Source organism: Xenopus tropicalis, chromosome 5 (assembly GCF_000004195.4).
Source record: "Xenopus tropicalis strain Nigerian chromosome 5, UCB_Xtro_10.0, whole genome shotgun sequence".
Classification (NCBI taxonomy): Eukaryota; Metazoa; Chordata; class Amphibia; order Anura; family Pipidae; genus Xenopus; species Xenopus tropicalis.
In genome coordinates this window covers 43,603,474-43,626,166 of record NC_030681.2, presented here as the reverse complement: position 1 = coordinate 43,626,166, position 22,693 = coordinate 43,603,474, and the positions used below count along the sequence as shown (strand labels likewise).

The 22,693-nt window shown below is 40.0% G+C and overlaps 1 protein-coding gene and 1 long non-coding RNA gene across 5 annotated transcripts in view; one reads left to right on the top strand and one right to left on the bottom strand.

Annotated features, from left to right (window-relative positions):
• Nucleotides 1-4,382, top strand: part of adgrg6 (adhesion G protein-coupled receptor G6) — a 99,646-nt gene extending 95,264 nt beyond the window's left edge. For all 4 annotated transcript variants that reach the window (XM_031902012.1, XM_031902011.1, XM_031902015.1 and 1 more), the window contains one exon: nt 485-4,382. In XM_031902012.1, coding sequence (XP_031757872.1) covers nt 485-663 — 179 coding nt within the window. In that variant the 3' untranslated portion in view covers nt 664-4,382. The remainder of the gene's footprint in view (nt 1-484) is intronic.
• Nucleotides 4,383-18,075: 13,693 nt separating this feature from the next.
• On the bottom strand, nt 18,076-21,640 carry LOC105947439. Its single transcript, XR_001170880.3, has 3 exons — nt 21,421-21,640; nt 19,481-19,548; nt 18,076-18,121 (listed from the first exon to the last, which is right to left on the bottom strand). It is a non-coding gene; the product is annotated as an uncharacterized LOC105947439 (long non-coding RNA).
• Nucleotides 21,641-22,693: the final 1,053 nt, after the last annotated feature.

The window sequence follows — 22,693 nt, the reverse complement described above, 5'->3', positions numbered from 1 at the left end:
CCTAAATTAATTATATATATTTTAAGTGCAAAAGCTCCTTCCCTACTCACCCCTTGGTGTAGGATCCACACCAACAAACAAACTCCACCTGTAATAAACAAACTAACTAACCTGCAGAAAAGTCTCAAGAAAGTTATGTACATAGTGATACAGGGTGTAACACATGGCCCTTTTTAGATTTGCTTAATTAATGTTTGGGAATAACATGATTTACTAGCAAATGTCAGTTGCACATAGCGTGACTCACCCAACAGGTACGTCAGTTTGTACTTAAGACACAGAATTGCCAAGTGGTGTACTGTTTTATAAAAGAGCATGCTGTAACAGGTAAATAGCTTAGTCTTTTTCCAGGATGAAAAACTCATTTATGTTCTGCAGCATTCTGAGATCTATCCCAAGTAATCATGTGAAATTGAATATATAGCCAGAAGGCCTGTAAAACATTGTGCCTTGGCAGATAAACTAATACATGATATTTTCACAGGTTACATTTTTGGCGACAGACCCTCAGTTAAATTTACACCAGTGGACGGTGAGCAGACATCGATCCTTCCTGTTCATCATGTTATTGACAAAGTCAAGGGGTACTATAATTCCCATTCTGACAACTTCTACAAGAACATCATCATGTCAGATTCATACAGCAAAAGCACCAAGTTCTAAAGGACAACATCCCACAGAAATTGGAAGTGCTGGTTTATGAACTTCAGATTTTTATTTTGGGGATTTGGCCGAAAAGGGCCAGATACTAAAAAGAATTGCTCCCTTAGAAGCTGTTGTTCAAAAGTAAATATACACTTAAAATATGTGAATAGATGTGCATTAACAAAATCAAATTTTACAGCTAAATGGTAATAAGGGTCTTATGGAATTTACATAAAAGAAGATTCTAGGATTTTTGAACCTACAAAGTCAATAACTAATCACTTCAACCTGTGACATGGAGAGTAGTCTTCTCATTTGGACTCACTCTAACATACAGCCCTATATCATTGCACAACGACAATATGAACACAAAAGGGACAGTTTTTATATGTACTGTTTGGTAATACAAGTTATAATGGCATTTCTATGTTTTTAGTATGCACATTGGAAGATTGCTTTATGACTATAAGAAGTTTGTACACCTATGCCACTGGTGGTTCAGTGTCATCGTCAGTACATGGATGCATTTTATCCACTAATATTATTATCATTTGTAACACTGAAATCATTATTGTTGGGAAAAAAGGAAGGCATCTGGCAATAATCTGGTTTAAAACATTACCAGGAGCCACATAAAGATGCTTACCTGCATAAGTGTATTAACCTTAATGCACAAAAATAACTTTTATAAATGTGAAGCATTGCTCATTGAATAATCTACAAGCCACATTTGACAGTAGCGCAACATAGATTTGAGTTTAACAGGATTACACTGTTTATATTACACTTCCCAGAGGACAGTGGAGGGAATCCAATGCCTGGGAGTAAATTCTAAGTTCAACTGTATAAAACAGTTATTCCCAGAACTTGGTTGTACATTTCAGAATGGCATAATTCAGTCATAATTTCCTCAAGGAAGTACTCAAGAATGTGCTGAGAAGCGCCTTATTAGGTCAGACATAGAACCTTTTGATTGGCCATGCATTTCATGCAATATTTGTTTAATTATAGGATGATGCCGCTAATAATGTTCTGGTCAGGATTGACATAAGGTCTTTAAACAAGGACAGGAGCAATGTCAGGAACATCCTTACAGAAATTTGTATTTTCATGACTCTTGCCTTTCGCAGATGGAAAAAAAGTCATCTCATTCTGCTGATTACTAATTTGCCAGCTGCAATGTACTGCAAGGGATCAGTAGTGCAAAAGTAGAAAGCAAATTCTATAAATACATCACAAAAGGAATAGTGTGACCAGATATTCAAATAAAACTCGTCCTCTCCATTTCATTCAAGGGTTTTTTATTCAATGTAAATTGTGTTTGTGCTGCAGGCCACCTTGCCATTAACAGTTTGAACATTGTTATTTTAAGTTAATTCATCTTTAAGTTAAGTTGTATTTATTTCTTAGTGATACTTTTCCTATAAACTCTTTGTTACTGTGTGCTGAATGTTAATCAGATGCTCATAACAGAACAAAAGGCTGAGGTCTGTTATCTTCTTGATTCTTTGGAGTAATTTCCTGTTTTGGAGGCTTGTTCATTGCAACCTATAGAGGATAGGTGCATTTTACATCATTTACATACAAGAGATACCTGTAAATAACTCATAAATCATTTCATTATTTTTGGACCCTTGTGACAGGCTGTTTTGTCCCCAAGCCATGGTTATATAGAGTTGGGAGCCAGTTCTAGGTTTCTAAACAACATTTCAGTTCCAGGTTGTTGTTGAGTAATTTTTTTTCTTCCAGATAAGAGGACCAAATACTCACAGCCTAGTCTTTATAAATGCATTTACACAAGAATAAAATTGTGCTTAAAGGAGAACTATACCCTTCCCAAATCTAAGCCACCCTCCATCAGCCTCTATTGCCCCCGTGCAAGCTCCCTCCCCACAACCTCACTTCGCTAATATGGGAGTATGTACAATTGAACCTGATTCTGGACCTAGCATTAACTGGGCATGCCTCTGCAGGCTTAGGGTTGCCGAACTAATAGAAGAGGATCTAGGGCAATGCCAGACTGGGTTGCCTGGGGCCCACCAGAAAACCTAAAGCTGGCCATATTTACACAATATAATCATATGAAGCAAAGTTTTGTGTGATTTTCAGACCATGTGTGGGCTGTGAATTATTGTCCTAACCGTTTTTGTACCATGGCGATTGGTTGTTGAGTTGATTGAACAGGTTAAAAATGTATTTTGGGTAATGATAATATCGGTGCATGTATTGCCTATCTGACGATATCCTTGCATGACCTACAGTGTATTTCTAGGACATAACTTTTGTGTCTGCCAATTATTCATGGCCAAAACATTGCCAGACTTGTTATTTTTAGGACTTTACTCCTACAATTTCAATCTGAGCATTAGACTCTGGGCACACTTTCCAAACAATGTTTCCTTTTCTCTCTTTTATCACCTTCTTTATTCTCTTAATCACTTCTCCAAACATATTATTCTCTATCATTCCTTCTATTTCTTTTCTTTGTTCTGACAAATGGCCATAATGACCATAATCTAGGCATACAAGGCAAATGTCTGGGTGAACAGGAGGTCCCACTAGCACCTGGTGGGCCAGTCTGGCGCTGGGAATAAGATGGTGGCTGTAAACTCCACATATTTATGGCAGAGTCACACTTTTTAGTGTAATAGATGTTTTGAGTTTTGGGGGCGATGGAGGCTGGTGGGTGGCTGACGTTTTTAGGGAGGGTTTAGTTCTCCTTTAATGGTGAAATAAACACTAAAATGTTATTATTGTACATACTGAATTAGTGACCCTAACTTTTCTCCATATTAACAAGTGAAAGTCAGATGCTGCTGGTTTGATCTTTCCAGTGTATCTTTCTCAGTTGAAGAAATACCTTTCCCTTGCGATGTTTAGGAGGGATAGGATTATTGTTCCTTACATGTTATTTTCACTTATTACAAGAAAGTCTATAAGAACTTGTCAGAATGTTGACTTGTTGTGTGCTATAGAGGGATGACATGGTGTTTGTTTCACTAGAATATTCCTAAAAGATACTAGCTTTCTACCTACCCAATACAAAAATAAAGTTCAACACTGAAGGGCCTTATTGGGACAGATGTGCTTAACTAAATCAGGCCCCACAAAAGCCTGCTGTCCAATAAAAATAAAGGTAACTTTGCCAAGGAAAAAAGGGAATTGATGTTAGAATGTGCTAATAGGACACAAAGCTAGTTTTTACTGTATATGTTGATATGATGAGAGAGTTGCTGTACTTTTTTTTCTCCCTTTCTCTTTTTACTACCATGTAGTAGAATTTTAATATAATAATTCACAATATTTTATATTTACCCTCTATAATAGTGTCTCACATTGTCACAATACTTTCCGATTTCATTTCTCAGTGTGCAGTATAATACTTGTTAGCCGGTTTCTGCTGTACTATTTAGTGCTAGCCACATCTGTGGTTGCCATGGCCTGCCACCCTGTACATATTTATTTATTTTGTTAAATGTGGCAAATTATAGATATTAGTTTTTTTCTGAGCTTCACAACATGCCAGCTTATTTCATAGCCTTATCCTACAGTGGAGGAACAAGGACCTTTATCATATTTAATTCTGAAGAGTGTGTAGAATGATTAATACCAAGTGTCTTTCACTGTTTCACTAGCCATCATTACTGCGTGGTCCAATAATTAATAAAGAACAGTGGATGTATAGTGCGATGTAAACAGAAATCTTTTTGTTTTTAAATTAAATATTCATTTCTTTACCCTTTGTCTGAATTGTCTTCTTTATTTTTCTTAAAATGAAAGCAATGCTTTGTGTAAAGTAAAGATACATGTATTTCCCTTTTATTCCTGGCGCTGACTTTGCCATTAATAAAGAGGGAATGGGAAACCTGGGACATATGAAGGAAAGCACCACAATTCATTTCTGTGGTTTAAACAAAGCAACAAGCAAATGGAGCACATCTGAACTGAGTGCCTCTATCAGTAATGACTATGGGGGGGCTTGAGCCATGGTAAGCTAAACTGGATTTGAATATTTGATGCAGCAGTCCTGAAACATTTTCTGCTTTAAAGGGTAATTCACCTCTAACTTTTTATATTTAACTTTAGAAATTAACTTTTAGTACGTATGAAATGCCCTATTACTAGCAACTTTGCAATTAGTCTTCATTATGTATTTATGGTTTCAAATGGGAGTCACTGACCCCAGCAGGCAAAAAACTATTGTTCTGTGAGGCTACAATTTTATTGTTATTGTTATTTTGTATTACTTATCTATCTATTCAGTTCTCTTCCTATACTTATTCCAGTTTCTCGTTCAACACAGTGCCTGGTTGCTAGGAAAAATAAGACCCTAGCAACAAGATAGCTGCTGAAATACCACACTGGAGAGAGCTGCTAAACAAAAAATTAAATAGCTGAAAACCCATAAAAAATGAAAACAAATGGCAAATTTATTAACTAACTAATTAGTTGTGTTGCTAATTGATCATTTACATAGGAACTGGGTTGGAACTGTATGTCCACTTGTGAGCAACACCTTAGAGTCTAAAGAAAATATTTAGACTGATGTGGGGGTAGAAAGATAGCAGTACATTACTACACAGGGTGAAGCTATTTCACAATAGAATACACTTTAATTAGCCATTTATCAGATGATTTTTAAATACAATACCCACCCGTGAAACCACACAGGATTTACCACACCCACAGTAACTGCTGGCTGCTCCTAATGATAAGAGGGAGCTGGATATTTATTATTGCATTTTATTTCTAACATTAGTAATTGCCTACAGTGTTTCTCAACCATTTTGTGAGAGGTTCCATATAGATTCCAATGTCCCCTTAAACCTGAACAGATTTCCAGCAGTTCCTTACAATATGTTTCCTGAGTTATTAAAGGAGAAGAAAGCCATTTTGGCATTTTACTGCCAATAGATTTGCCACATTAGTGCCACCTAGAACACTATATTTATTCTGCAGAAACCATTACCATACCTGAGTAAACAACTTTAGAAGCTTTCTCCTTTTTCTTATGCAGCTGCCATTTTAAGTAGCTTCCTGTCTGCTGTCTAACCTATAGCTGAGATCACACATTCCTAAGAGGAGGGGAGTCCTTAGCATTCTGGTGGGAGGGGGAGCAGTAGAGGAGAGAACTGTCAGACCCTGGCCACTGGAAATAAGGATGTTTCTGAGAGAAGAAGTCAGACACTGGAGCATCATGTTTACAAAAAAAAGAGACAAGAGATCCTGTGTTTCTTTTGATAGAGGACTCAGTGCAGCATTACTGTGAGTGCTTATGGCTGTATTTACAGAGACCTTTCTGATAAAGCTTACTTGAAACTCAAACAACCCAATGAATCTTTAAACCCAAAAATCAGTGCCCACTGCATTCAAACACAGCGCACATTAATGGGTGCTTAACAAATCAGTTAAAATACATTTCTACAAACTCATAGTATAATAGAAAATTATTATTACATCAGATAATTTTTTTTAACTTATAGGGGCACATTCATGAAAGTACGAGTTCGAATCCTGAAATGGGAAAAATTTGGATTAGATACGATAAGTTCTGATGATCGCAAATATCACAAAAATGCTCATGAAAAAATTGGAATAGTCACGATAATATTGTATTGGCGATCCGAAAGTCAATACATTTTCATATCGAACTTTCGTAAACGGCGGGAAAACCTTACTGACTTTGATCCTTCTGTGCATGATTTTGGAAGCCTCCCATAGGGCTCAATGGCACTCTGCAGCTCAAACCTGGCCCAAGGAAAGTCTCCCATAGGGCTCAATGGCACTCTGCAGCTCAAACCCAGCCCAAGGAAAGTCTCCCATAGGGCTCAATGGCACTCTGCAGCTCCAACCCGGCCCAAGGAAAGTCTCCCATAGGGCTCAATGGCACTCTGCAGCTCCAACTCGGCCCAAGGAAAGTCTCCCATAGGGCTCAATGGCACTCTGCAGCTCCAACCCGGCCCAAGGAAAGTCTCCCATAGAGCTCAATGGCACTCTGCAGCTCCAACCTGGCCCAAGGAAAGTCTCCCATAGGGCTCAATGGCACTCTGCAGCTCCAACCTGGCCCAAGGAAAGTCTCCCATAGGGCTCAATGGCACTCTGCAGCTCCAACCCAGCCCAAGGAAAGTCTCCCATAGGGATCAATGGCACTCTGCAGCTCCAACCTGGCCCAAGGAAAGTCTCCCATAGGGCTCAATGGCACTCTGCAGCTCCAACCTGGCCCAAGGAAAGTCTCCCATAGGGCTCAATGGCACTCTGCAGCTCCAACCTGGCCCAAGGAAAGTCTCCCATAGGGCTCAATGGCACTCTGCAGCTCCAACCCAGCCCAAGGAAAGTCTCCCATAGGGATCAATGGCACTCTGCAGCTCCAACCTGGCCCAAGGAAAGTCTCCCATAGGGCTCAGTGGCACTCTGCAGCTTCAACATGGCCCAAGGAAAGTCACGATACCGAAGCTTGAATGAACCCGAACTTTTTTACTTGGCATGACAATACAATTTTGTCGTAGAGTACAAAAAAGTCGCGCAAAGGTTCGAAAATGTTGCAGAAAATACGCACAGTACGACCAAATACGATTTTTTTGTATTTCGTACCTGTGGTACTTTAATAAATGTGCCCCTTAGTATGATATAGAGCAGTGGTTCTCAACCTTCCTAATGCCGCAAACCCTTTAATACATTTCCTCATTTTGTGGTGACCTCATTTTGACCACGCCCACTTTGTGGCCACGCCCCAATTGCCACACCCCAATTGCCACACCCCATTTTTAAAATAGTACCCACGATGGCCCAATAGACAGCACCCCCATACAGTGCCCCCCATACACAGTGCCTCATTTGCCCCCATAAACAGTACCCCCCATAGACAGTGCCCCCAATTGACCCCATAGACCATGCCCTCAATTGCCCCACAGACAGTAGCCCCCATAGAAAGTACCCTCCATACACAATGCCCCCATACACAGTGCCCCCGATACACAGTGCCCCCCATACACAGCAGCCCTCCTTACACAGTGCCCCCCCATACACAGTGCCCCCCCATACACAAAGCCCCCCCATACACAGTAGCCCTCCTTACAGTGTCCCCCCATACAGTGCCCCCCATACACAGTACCCCCCCATACACAGAGCCCTCATAGAGAGTACCTGCAATAGAAAATTCCCCCCACAGAGTTCTTGTGGCTCCTGCTCCTTATTCGGCTCCTCGTACGGCGGCGACAGGACCTTTTATAAGGTTGCGCCCGTGCGTACGTGTGACGTCACACGTACGCACGGGCGCAACCTTATAAAAGGAACTGTCGCCGCCGTACGAGGAGCCGAATAAGAACAGGAGCCCAAGAACAGACGGTGCCGGAGTGGTCGGCTGCAGCCAGCGCGTCCCGCTGGCCTGGATTGTTTAATCCGGGACAGCGGGACGCGCTGTGAAAACCGGGACTGTCGCGACCCCTGAGAAAGGGTCATTCGACCCCCAGGTTGAGAACCGCTGATATAGAGAGTTATCCTAAGACAATTTTCAAGTGCCTTCATTTTTTATTATATGTGGTTTTTAGATTATTTAGCTTTTTGTTTAGCATCTCTCTATTTTGGGATTTCAGCAGCTATTTAGTTGGCATACAGTATGAACATGAATGGGACAAAATAGAACAATGAGGTTGTAGTCCCAAAGATAATAGTTTAATAAATAATAATTTTTTGTCATAAAATGCTGGGGGGCCATGCTTTGCCTGTCATGGAATACTGGTGGCTCTTGTGCGTGTCATGAAATGCACTGTGGTGGGCCTACCTGGGGGAGTAGAGGGGAAAAGACCCAGAGGCCTCCTTTACAGAGTGACTGACACAGCACACAGAGTCCTAACTAAACCATTGCCCCCAGGGGCACCCATTCCTAATGATTGAGCTTCCCCTTGAAACTGGATGAAATAGAAAGCAATGAGGTGGTTACCTTTCCTTTAAAATTGTGTCAAGTACAGACTGTCACTGACTGTTCTATTGATCTACTATTCTAAGCCTCCATAGGACTAAAAAGAAACAATCATATACATAAATCTCGAAAAAAGCGAAACGATAAAAAATGGAACTTTTCTTGGAAAACCTGTAAATGCCCCTTAAACTATGGCTATGACACAGAATTAACAGCCGCAAGGTGCATAGGGGATGTGCAGTTCCAAGGTACTTTACCTCAACTTCTCTTCTGGGATTCAGAAGAAAAGGTCCACCTCTACCAATGTCAAGAAACTCCTCCATAATAATAATAATATGGAATGAAGGCAGCAGGGGAGCAATCAAGGAAGACAACAGGGAGCAGCACAGGAAAGGTAGTAGGGAGGCACTTGTGGAAGATGACGGGGAACTGCTTGGGGAAGGTGGCAGGGACAAGATGGGGGAAAGAAGCAGGGACATGATGACAGATGCCTTTGGGGAAGGTGGTGGTAAAGGCAGCGGGGAGGGGATCCAAGTGACATCAGCAAAAACGCCTCCCATATCTGCTGGCCCAGTCCTGTCTGGAAGTGCCAGCAGCCCCTGAGGGATACAGAGAGAAGCCTTGGACCGGAACTGTATAAAAGGGGTGGGTTGAGTGCAGTTTTCTGACTTTTGAATCCGTATTTGATTTAAAAGTTGTAAAAATAAAAATGGATACTTCTATTTTATGTTTATTAGCATGCTTTAGGCCATTGTGAAATTTTATGTTATATGTCCCCTTTAATGCAATCCCAGGCTAAAATATAGATTGCTACCCACCAGAGAGGAGACGCCCCTCAAATCTTCAGAGATGGACTGAAGCCCTTGGCCTGACAGACCTCTAGAGATGGAAACACAATACTCTTGCTTTACCCCTGCTAAATCTGCCATGTCCCGAATTGACCTGGTTTATGCCACACCTGATAGTTTAACTAAGGCAACAGGCATGTGAATTTAACCACCTCCTTGCTCTGACCATAACTCCATACAGGTCACTCTACACTGGCGATAGTAAGTAGATGGATAACACTTGCAGAACTCCAGACAGATTTCCCCAATTACCATACAAAGTTCAGGACTGCCAATATACCACCAAAACCAGCCTAGAATACATGGGATGCATACAAAGCTTTCACTAGAGGAAAATATATCTCTATGATCAAAGCCCACAGAACACGCAATAGGCATGATATTATAAAGGCAGAAGCTATTACGTGCCAAGCTGCACAAACTTATGTTGAACACCCCACACCTGAAAATCAAGCCCTCCTGCAAACAACTCAGAGAGACCTAGATGTTAACAAAAATACTTGAACAATCGGGCCCAACAATTGTATGTGCATAAACATAACAATGCAAAACACATCTCCTTTCACCTTTTCTCAGGGCTGCTTATACATGGGCAGACAAGCTGCCGAATTAGTCTGAAGAACCCAAATCGGCAGCTGAAATCTGCCCATATATAACCACCTTTAGGCTAAAATTCCTACCTGGTCTACCTTACCTCTTTCTCTTGTTGGCCGAATGAACTTAATTAAGATGCTATGCTTATCTCTGCTGCTATATTTACTGGTTAATGCCCCAATATATATCCCGCTCAAAGGGTTCAACATTGGCAAGCTGTTTCATACTCTTTTATGGCCCATTTCTAAACCCATTTCTAAACCCAGACTGCTGAGAGAAGCCCTACAAGCCCCACAAAGCAAAGGAATAGTTCTTTCCAGCTGCAGAAATTACTGTTTGGATGCACAACTTGCTAACTTACAACAATTGTGGCACCCTAACCCTGACATTAGATCCCTGACTCTGGAAATTTGTGGGATCAGAGGAATCCATCCGGACCCTTTGCTGGACCACAACTGAATGATTCTCTTCTGATAATTACTTTATTTACATATGCACGCAAATTGTGGCTAAACAAGCTTACATAACTCCTAACCCATGTTCACCTACAATGCCACTGTGGAACAACAAACTGTTACAGCACTTTTCCCAAATCCCAGACAGCATTTGGACTAATAAAGGAATTACAGAGCTCCAACATATCATGCAAGGCAAAACCTCAATCCCTGCAAGAGACAAACTCATACAAATACAATTCTTCAGTTGCATTTACTATACACATAAAAAGACTGGCCAAAATCTATCCAAACACTGTGGACTTCTGTTTTAGAGCATTCTCTGAGAGAGGCATTTTCTTCCATATGTTCTGATGGCACACCTACATTCAAACATTTTAGACAGATATATGGAACTTTCAATTAGGACTTCTGCATAGAGCTACACAAAAGCTAAGCCTATTAGGCATCACAGAGGAATTACCCCTCAAAATGTATGATAGACAACTGTCCATCCAACTGTTATTCCTAACCAAAAATCGTATTCTACTCCACTGGAAACAGCTTGTCAATGATAATTTCATACACATAAAAGCAGTCTACTTAGACAGAAACTGTTTAGACAAATTTGAGGAAAAAAAAGCCAAATGGCTTGCTTTGGATAAATCTGTTTTGCAATAACCCAAACCTTGTGTAAACCCTCTTGTGTAAAAAACTAGTAGAGCACCTGACAAGTGCTCAACAAGTGGAAAAATGTCATCACCACCAGGCCATAAGACAACCATAACCATATCTGTTTGCTAAACGTGTGAGATTGCACTGATTCTCCCCACCTTTCCCCTAACATAACCCCTACCCCCCCCCTTTTTTTTTTACCCCTTCTTCCTCCTTTGACTGACACTGATTAAACAATAACTATACCTTGCCAAACCTGCGGGAGTGGTACAACATACATAAATATTGTTTATTTGTTTATTTTATTCTGTATTATGATGTAAAAGGTTAATAAAGAGAATTTGGCTTATTGTTACATTCCCGAACCACTGTGTTAGCTGTATTGTGCTGTGATCTGGAACATCTTTGCAATCATGTAGAAGTATCCACTTGGCATCTGTCTTGGGGTGCCAAGATTATAGTCACTTATTTCTCACCCTGGGCTGGCGATCTTCTTATTTAAAAAAAAAAAGAAAATTCCTGTGAGTATGACACCACTATATTGTTTCTGTGTCCCAAGCCTCCCCTGTGCCACCCTGGGTGAGTCCATGTGAGTACTTCACTTATTTCAACAAAATGTCCATGTGACACTCACAGGAATAATACGTAAGAATGATTAATTTTTTGAAGGACAGGAGTGCCAGACTAGGATTGCCTAACAACTTGCCCAACGATTCTACCTTTTATTCACCTTCAAATTCTGTCAGTTATAGAATACAGGTATAAGATGTGCTATAGGGAAACCCATTATACAGAAAAGTCTTTTACCTTTGCTCTGTAAAAATGAAACACCCCATGAATCCATACTGGTGGCAAAATAATGCAATTGTTTTCTTTTTGTGTTTAAATGACTTTTAGACTTAAGGTCTGGTGACCCATATTATGGTCATATGGAAAACCTCAGGTCCTGAGCATTCTGGATAACAGATCTGTGCTGAAAGATACTTGTGCTGCATTTCTGTGTTCACATAAAAAATGTCCAAGTATAGGCAGTCCTCTGTATAAGTCAGTGACCTATTATGTCCTCATCCCTCCTTTAGTTGCATCTTACAGCACCACAACATGTTTAGCTCTCAGAGAAAGAAAATGGCTTCTGCAGTTGTTTCTCTATAATTTAAACCTTAAAATACAGGTTAAATATCAGTGGGTCTCAAATGTAACCTAACTGTAATGTTTGTTTGGAGACACCTGTCTTGGGCATGTGCTTTAGAAAAGGGATGAGCAGTGTTAGGGCTTCTGCTCTTCTGGACCATAACTTTTAAAAGCCATAGACTACATTTACTGAGGTTTATAATTTATTTATATTGTGACCTGTACTCATGATGTAAGGGAACATGACTTTGTTATTTCTGGTTGTGCCATTGTATATTCAGGGCAGGCCATCCTTATTTTACCTGGTGATTCACAGAGTTTGTATGTGCAAACAATTACCACTGCTGTATATGTTCCAGTGCCAGGTGAAAGAATGGAATAACCTTTGCAAGACAATGAGTTAATGTTCTGAAGCTGTCTTATTTCCCCATACTCAGAAATCACATTGACACCCCTGATGATCTACTCATTAATTATTTAGTTATTCAGCTGGGAATACACACAGAACAAACCACAGAATATGTAACTGAAAACTCTCCCACCATTTTGTACAAACAATACAAAAACTACAACTAATATACAAGTAAGGACACATAAATCTGTCTAAATTTTAGGCAATTCAACTTGTTTAGTAAGATATAGGACTCTAACCCCCATATGTAATTTGATAAAGTACCGCACAGAAAGCTAATGATAAAATTAAGGGATATTGGTCTGAAAAATAATATTTGTACTTGGATAGGGAAATGACTACAGGATAGATTACAGAGCGTGTTGTTAGTGGAGTACCGCAGGGGTCAGTCCTTGGGGCTTTGCTTTTTAAAGGAACAGTAACACTAAAAAATAAAAATGTTTTAAGATAATTAAAATATAATGTACTGTTGCCCTGCACTGGTAAAAGTTGTGTGTTTGCTTCAGAAAGACTACTGTAGTTAATAGAAATAGCTGTTGTGTAGCCATGGGGGCAGCCATTTAAATTGAAAAAAGGAGAAAAGGCACAGGTTACATAAGAAGATAACAGATAACTGTGTAGAATACAATGGGAATCTATGTTACTTATCTGTTATCTGCTTAGTAACCTGTGCCTTTTCTCCTTTTTTCAATTTAAATGGCTGCCCCCATGGCTACACAACAGGGTATTTATATAAACTGTAGTAGTGTTTATGAAGCAAACACACAACTTTTACCAGTGCAGGGAAATAGTACATAGTATATTAATTATTTTTATACACTTTCATTTTTTGGTGTTACTGTTCCTTTAACTTGTTTATTAATGACTTGGAGGTGGGCATAGAGAGTACTGTTTCTATTTTTTCTGACGACATTAAATTATACAAACTATAATTTCCATGCAGGATGCTGCCGCTTTGCAGAGCGATTTGACAAAATTAGAAAACTGGGCAGCGAAATGGAAAATGAGGTTCAATGTTGAAAAGTGCAAAGTTATGCACTTTAGTAGAAGTTTCTCTACCCTCACAGGCTAGATTTTGACCTGCTTATTCTTGCTATGTTATAGGTCACTTCACCCAACTTTTTCAATTATTTCATAGAGTCCCAGCAATTTGGCCAGGAACTTACCTATTATGAGGAGAACCAAGACTTTGCTAGTGAGTACTGAAGCATAATCTATTAGATTTTATGTCAGTCTTATGTACCAATTTATAATTATAACTGAATGGTCCAGGTATGCCAACCTATACAAAAAGTGATCCTGGTGCATCTTGGACCTGCCTGCTCCACCTTGTTCCACCGCTGCCACTCCCCTGTCCTGCCCTAGCCTGCACTGGCCGTTTTTGCCTGTTCTACTGCTTCTTATGGACATCAGAGAACTTAATATAGCTGTGAAAGTGTTGTTCATTCAGATCATAGTAAACCTTTTGGGGGTTTTCCTCATATTCCCAATGTGCTGCCATTGCTTCCGGGAGACAGTTTAGAACTCAGCAATGAGTGTTCCAACTAAGGACATGTCATTTTTGGTGACGTGCCCAGATGCGTTTGGCCATAACTGAACTAGGGATCTAAAATGTGCATATTTTGTGTCAATAGTTCTACACATTAATGTTTATATCAAATGAAATCACCATGAAATTCTCCATCTATCTTCTGTAAAACTTTATTTAATGTATATTGGAACTCTCTGAAAACCATGATGCTGAGGTGTCAGAGAACTTTATTTTCAATTTCCTTTATTCCATCACCCTTTTCTCTATATACTGTATGTTCTATTCTAGACTTGGCCTCTCCTTATACATTCTGTTCATTGTCCCCAATATATATATATATATATATATATATATATATATATACACACATCTAATTATTCAACTAAAACAATAAAGTCATTGCACAGTGCAATTAGCATCCACCCTAGTCACAATGGGCAGTAAAATGTTATGCAGAGTGTGCATTTGCACTGCTCCACAATCCAATGGCAGTAACATTTGCACAAAGCAGTCAACACTTTGCATTGTGATGTTTTATTTTTCTTTGATCACCCATAAAAAAACCCCACTCCCACCATGAATGCTTCTGAATTGCTCCCAGAGTGAATGTTCCAACGGAGGACAAATGAATAGATACTTCTAGCTAAAAATGTGCCCAAATACTTTTGGCCATATATTTCATTTCTCTTAATACAGGACAATTTCTTTTTAGCCCTAACTGCCCTAAACTCTATTCATTATTACAGCTCATTTCGTTGCCTTTCGTAACTCCTCTTAACTCCTGTCTGTAAGTGCTCTTCCCTTGCCTTGTTCCTGTACCAGTTTTTGTACATATTCTTCACTAATTCTATTTAGCGTTTGTGAATAATTTCATGCATAACAAAGACTGGTGTCAAATCCAGGTCTTCACAAGAGCACTGAGAAAAGTTTGTGTGCTCAGGAGGGAAGATTTCTATGTAATTTCAAAAGGAAGGGAGGGATTGATTATGCTTTCCTGCTCTCAGAAAAATAATCACACGTTTATAATAACAAGTCGTTGCTGTTTAATCATTATAACACATTTAATAAACATAAACAAATGCGATTAACAGATTGCCCAGCATTTCACTAGCGCAGGACAAATTTATCCAGACTGAGATATCATGGAACCGAATGGCACCTAACACATTTATTACCATGTTCCTCACTTGCAGGGAGGATATTTCCTGCTTAATTACTAAACCAGGAAATAACTGACCTAAGGTCACTGATATTATTTCCTTTGACGGAAAAAAATAAAGCCATAGGCTTTGTGTTTGTTTAGCAATGAAGTTTCATGGTTCGCTGGATTTTTATCTTAAGGGTGGAAAAATGTGTGTTTTAAACAAATGAAAAACACATTTTCGTATTGGTTAATAAGAAAATGAAATGAATTGGAATGATCTAAAAGACAATTTTATCATTAAAATTTAATGTAGATATTTTAAAGAAAAAATATACATTTATAATGTTTTCTTTTTAACGAGTAAATTACATGTACATCACTGGGTATACAGGTCTAGTAACCCGAAGCAACCAGTCAGCTCCCTACATTTACTGGTTAGGTAGAAATTGTGACTTTTCATACATTATACTGAAGTGCGTTTTGTCCATACAAACATTCGGCAGTGGGATCTTTTAAAGCTCTGATTGGCTACAGTATTTTGTAGAAAAAACACAATCAAAGCAAATGCACAAAACAGTGGAAAAAAATGAAAATCTGACTGAGTGCAGAATACAGCACATTTCTAAATACAAAATTTGCTATTAAAAATGACTCCAGTTAAAAATATTTGTCTTTTTTATTGGCACATCTGAAATGGTAAAGACTGTATGACAGTAGAACAGACAAGGAGGAAACATAAGCATTAGTGATGGGCGAAATGTTTCGCCAGGCATGGATTTGCAGTGAATTTCCGAGTTTCGCCATTGGTGGATTGTTTCGAGAAACGGATGGAAAAATTTGCTGCGTGTCCAAAAATTGTTGCAAGAATAGTCATGTGTCAAAAGAATAGTCGCACGTCCAAAAATTGTTGCAAGAATAGTCGTAGGCGTCAAAAGAATTGTCATGGGCGACAATTTTTTTTTTGCCACACGACATTTTTGCTGTTTCTTTTGAAAGATTCGCAAATTTTTCAGCAAAACAGGACAGATTCGCTCATCACTAATAAGCATAAATGCAACCTGAAGGCTATTCAAGTCTGTAAGACACCCAGATAGATAATGGTACAGAACAATCGGATATACCATTTCAACTTAGTATAACATCTATGCACTAATATTAAACAGTTGAACTCACATAGCTTTGCTTAAAATAACAAGGGAGTGGTGGTTTTAAATCTCTTGCTGGTGCTGTTTGGTAACCATGGGTGCCATGCAAAGCTGCCTGGGGGTGAAGGGTATCAGGTAAGTGATTACTATCACTAGGGGGGGGGGGCTAGCATTTGGGCTAGATTTGAGACCAGAACTGTGGAGCATGTCCATTCAAAATGAAAACAGGTTCTGCACCTTCTGGCATTAAAAACAGATGTGTTTATGCTTGTGTCGCTCCCCAACTCATTTTTACATTGTGGCTCACGGGTAAAAAGCTTGGGGACCCCTGGTATAAGGGGCTTGTGTATATCCTCTTGAACTGACTTGTAATCACAGTAGAAGAGGCTTTTAGCTAGGTTTCAGCTTTAGCACAGAACCCTAATAGCAAGCTGCAGAAGATCAAGATTAAAAAATGAAAGGCTGGGGAAAGGTTGGGGAAATTTCTTTCTTTTCACATTCTGTCATCAGTGGAAATAAAATTAGTTTTCTGGAATTTTTCCCATATTTATCATTATTCCCTAGAAAGATGTGAAAACATTTTCCAGAGAGGCAGGAAGTTTCTATAGAATTGTATTATGATAAATCTCCCATAGTGATCTTAAGTCAGCAGACTTGAACAATTTTGACCCAAAAAATAAAATAGTTTTCAACTGCTCAGAGCTGGAAATTTGCTAGAAAAAAAGGAGGAGGAAGAGGATCGGTTGTTTTAACTACCCAGGAGCGGTGTAGTTTTCTCCTAACAGGAGCACAAACCCGGGGTGTAAGGTAAGCGATTACAATCACAGGGGGCAGCCCAATATTTTGTACCTTTCCTTCTCCTTGTAAATGTGAAAAAAAATTCACCCCATAAAAACCCTCCCCACAAAGTTGACCAGGAATGAGGAAAATTGTATCATACTTACCGTGATTTTCCTTTCCTGGCCACTCCATGTCAACACTTACCGGGATAGCCCCTCCCCTCTGCTCCCATCAGAAGGACCCTCCCCAAAGCTTTAAAAGACCAACCCTACCTCCACTCCGGTGTCTAGTAATGAGCTTCTAGAAACTTACCGAAAAAGGGTGGGAATCTTGACATGGAGTGGCCAGGAAAGGAAAATCACGGTAAGTATGATACAATTTTCCTCATTCCCTGGCCACTCCATGTCAACACTTACTGGGACATAGCAAGCTAATATCCCTAATCGGGAGGGTAAAAGTTCCACAAAGGAAGGAAGTCTGGATCCCAGAGTATAAATCTATTCCAGAAACATCCCAAACCAAGTGAAAACCCCACTGTGGGGTGTAGAAACCAATATCTGGTAAAAACCTGTGAACCCTATATCTGCCCAGGAATCGGGGCTGAAATCAAAGATGATTGAGCTGTGTGAATCGCCAGGGTAACGACTTTACCTATAAAAAGGTAAAGCCCACACCAAAATAATGATACCAAAATGTGCAACCCACATCTGGGGAAAGAGGACCAAACACTTACCGATAAGGAAGGAGGATAGTTAGACCCGAAGGTCTTCTTACTTCCACTACTTACCAGCACGCCTGAAACAACGTGCTCTCTCAGTGATCACTGCTGGAAACCGCTAAAGTAGTAAACACCCGAGGAAAAGACTTAGCAGGGGAAACAAAAAAAACAAAAAACCAGTCAATGACATTCTACCTGTATCAGACCAGGACAAGCTAATACTAATATAGCCTTCTTGTTTACCCCTGCAAAACATACGCATCTTGTAGATATGTCACTCCTCCTGATGTCTACAGAGTGCATAAGGGCCTGCCCATGTCCTAGACCCCAAAACCCATGAATCATTCCAGGAGTCCAGTTGGGAAAAATCTAGCTAAGCATGAGACCCCTGAAACTAACCCAGCAAATCCAACCAGTCAAGAGCCTTGTAAGTCCCACAGGCTCTAAAATGGTACCCTTCACAAAAGCCTACCAAGTAGCCAGTTTGATACCTACCAAACATATTAACAAATGGTTTGCCAATACTAACCCCCAGAGACTACATGCCACCACTGGAAGTGAACAGTGCCCGCCTCTGTGAGGAAACCGCATGAGGAAAGCTTCAGACAAGGCTGATCCTAACCCTACACTCCTGGTACCCTGCCCAAGCATAATTTGGATGGCACTACAGGATCTGCGCAAAATAGAATGGGGGTCCAGCTGTAATACATGCCCACAAGACTGGCATTTGCAGAAATGCTTTTTTTTTTTTTTTTTTCTCCCTCCTATGAGGATATATACCTTAACAAGGATAATAGATTTCATCATGTAGATTGGATCTAGAACCTATGACTCATTTGCATGCTCTAAAATAAGGGCACCAACAGGAAATGAAGACCCAGGTAAAGAAAGGATTAAATCTAGGTAAGGGGACAGTTATCCCCCCTATAGATATAAAAGGAAACCGACCCATACCAACAGTATGACAGTGCTCAAACCCATAGACCACTTAGCTCATGGGTCTGTCCCATAGCCTTAGCCTGCTGATGGTTCAAGCACCCTTCTAAGATTCTAAATGTGACAGTTGTAATATGTGGCCTCTGAGACTAAACTTAGTCCGCTAACTGGCCCCTCTATGTACCTGACCAAGGATACTGGACAGGCCTATCTTACTATCTACCCCAACAGCAAGGCCTGAAAATGATGCACTAGTCATGGCCATAGTTGCCTATACAGATTACTATCTCTGTAGTCCCATATACAAGAAGTTCTTTAAACCGATGCACCCACTGAATACTGGACTTAAATGGTGAACCAATCAGTGTCCAGAGCCAGGAATGTTTATTGACCATACAGAGTCCTATTGATCAGGCTTCTAGCATAATGCCCTGCTATATGGATAACCATGGAAACCTACAAGGCATTGTGAGCCACGTTCCTCTGAGCCGCTCCTTGTTCCTAGAAGTATCTGCCAGATCAGAAGCCCTGGCAATTTAAAAAAAAATAAAACCATTTATAACACTTACCCCAGCAGCACAGCCGTAGTGGGAATCCTCCAACCACTAGTCTTGAGAAAAACCAGCACCTAACAGATCTGAAACCATAACGTAATTTGAAAATAACATGACTACTGTGTCTACAGTAAGGCTAAAACTCCAAGTTAAGTCACATTAAACCCATACACATAATTTGAACAGCTGTAGCATGCCAGTGCATACGCAGTGTGTAATACCTGTCTGCACTCCGAGTGTGGCCCTTAGCATCTACACAATATAACAGTGCATATGAAGCCAAGATGGCTGCTGGTTTCAGACCAGTGTATCCTACCTAAACACAGTCTTGGCTGTTTGTACTGGTCCTGTATTGAAAGAAGAGAAAAATACATATACACTGTGTTGTTGCCCCCTCAAAATTTAGCTTTTTACAAATATACAGTATAATACCTGCATGCAACACCTCTGTTAGATATAATACATATACAACCACAATTCCACTTGGTTGTACCCTTAAGTCAGTTGACCACTACCTTAAACACAAATAAAATACAGCGTAGGGACTGCATTAACATGCAAACTACATTATCCTGCTTGGCTGTTGCTTCTACATAAGCCATAGTCAATGGGTGAGCAATACCCAAACAGCCCGTTTCAATAGAAACTATGCTCTAAACCAAAATAAATGTTGTTTAAACAAGCATGATACCGGGTCACTATCAGTGATAATGTTACCCCTACTTACCTGGAAGCTGCATAAGCCAATATGACCCAAAACTGAATCAATACAGTATGGACATTGCCTTAACCCACAGAACCGATAAAATGCTGCAACATATACATTCAAATTGTTGGTTATCTAAGCCTGCCAGGCAACTACAGATGTGTTTTAACATACATATCAGTTTAAATGGCATATTACACTGCATGAGGACCGCTCAAGTGTTTGAACCTATACATTCAGTATTACATGGAATATTACCCACTAATATGTTTACCCTATACATTCAGCATCGATGGTATTTTACTGGAATGACTTAATCTATACATCCAGTATAAATGGTAAATTGCCCATAGCAACCACTAAAATGATTTAACATATACATCAAGCATAAATAGTATATTGCCCATAGCAACCACAGAAATGATTTAACATATCCATTCAGCCTAGGTGGTATCTTATGCATGGGAACCACTGAAATTATTTAACATATACATTCAGCATAGATGGTATATTGCCCATAGCAACCACTGAAATAATTTAACATATACAATCAGCATATATGGTATATTACAAATGGAAACCACTGAAATGGTTTAACATAGCAACCACTGAAATTAATTAACCTATGCATTCAGCATAGATAGTATTTTACTGAAATGATTTAACATATACATTCAGCATGGATGGTATATTACACCTAGGAACCACTGACATGATTTAACATATACATTCAGCATGGATGGTATATTATGCATGGGGAACCACTGAAATGATTTAACATATACATTCAGCATGGATGGTATATTATGCATAGGGAACCACTGAAATGATTTAACATATACATTCAGCATGGATGGTATATTATGCATAGGGAACCACTGAAATGATTTAACATATACATTCAACATGGATGGTATATTATGCATAGGAAACCACTGAAATGATTTAACATATACATTCAGCATGGATGGTATATTATGCATAGGGAACCACTGAAGTGATTTAACATATACGTTCAGTAGGCTGTTCCAATAATCTGGCCCATAAAGATTCTGCTACAGAGCCATGCTGCCCATTCCAGGCTAGCACATATTCCCATGTACACTGGCTGAGCCAGGTTACATATAAATATTGCAGACACCAGTTCCCTAGCTTAAAAAGACTAGCCCAACTCTTTATGAGAAGCAGTATGAAGGGAAGTAACAGCAACTTACGGCACCAAAACATAAGTGTAACACAGAGACCTTACCTCATACTCCTGGGGCTTCATCCTCACAGCCAGGAAGGAGAAAGGGAGGGAAGGAAAGGGGGAGGGGACCTACCTACCCCATTACCTACAGCTGAATACTGCCCTGCCAACTGGTGTCTGCTCCAACAGGCATTGCATTTGCACAGCTCCCAGAATAGACAAAATTGCAGACTTACCAATTTGCTCCAAGTGTTGAGATTTTGGAAATCAAGCTTGCATCTTGAGCATTACCTCCATGTGCTGGCTTGAATGGCACCCTTTTTTTTTTTTTTTTTTACCTCAACCTTGGAAAAGACTTGTGAGGAAGGCAGCTGGCTCTGAAACCTGGAATCCTCCATTTAAAGAAAAAAATAAATGCCCCAGTATAGGGGAAATAAGGAAAGGAGGCCATAAGGCTCAGGCCGCTAACTAAGTCCATGTTTCCTGATGCTTAGCTAACTGCCACCTCCCTCTCCCATCTGTAAAAATGAGGAGGAGTGTAGGGGCCACACACTCCACTGCCGCTGGACGCTTCACAAGCAGGCCCAGTAGGGCACACAGATGGGGGGATAAGCACCTGCCACCAGACCTGCTACCCGCAGCTGGGAGGGCACATGGATCAAGGACAAACAAGTGATACCTGCCATAGCACCACCGTGCCCTCCTGATCCCAGAGCCCAGACATCAAGGACTCCAAAAAAAAAATGAGGTTATGTGCTTGGGGGGATAAAAGATCTCCATGACCAAAAACCCCAGTCCCTAGGACGCTTTCAGGCAGTCCTAATGCTTCCCCAAGGCTAAAAAGAAAAATTTGCTTCCAATGGGAGCAAAACAAAAAGTGAGGCAGAAGGACAAAAAAGACACCGGAGTGGAGGTAGGGTTGGTCTTTTAAAGCTTTGGGGAGGGTCCTTCTGATGGGAGCAGAGGGGAGGGGCTATCCCGGTAAGTGTTGACATGGAGTGGCCAGGGAAAACACATTTGTTCATGAGAGTTGTTTGTAAAGCAGTGAAACAAAATATTGGTAATGTAATTAGGTTCATAAAACTGATTTTCAACAAAAGGACTACAGATTTAACTAGGATGGATATAGACTATAAAAGATTTGTGGGAGATATGCTCAAAAGGTAACTCAAAAGAGGAGAAAAAAAAAGAGATGAAAAGGAAATTTCAAAGAGAAATAAGATCATGGATATAAAGAAAAGAGTTGGCACATCAAAGATTACCATTAAAGAAATACATCTACACAGCATACTTTGAATAATAGAATACAAATATGCAAAGAATATAAGGTGTA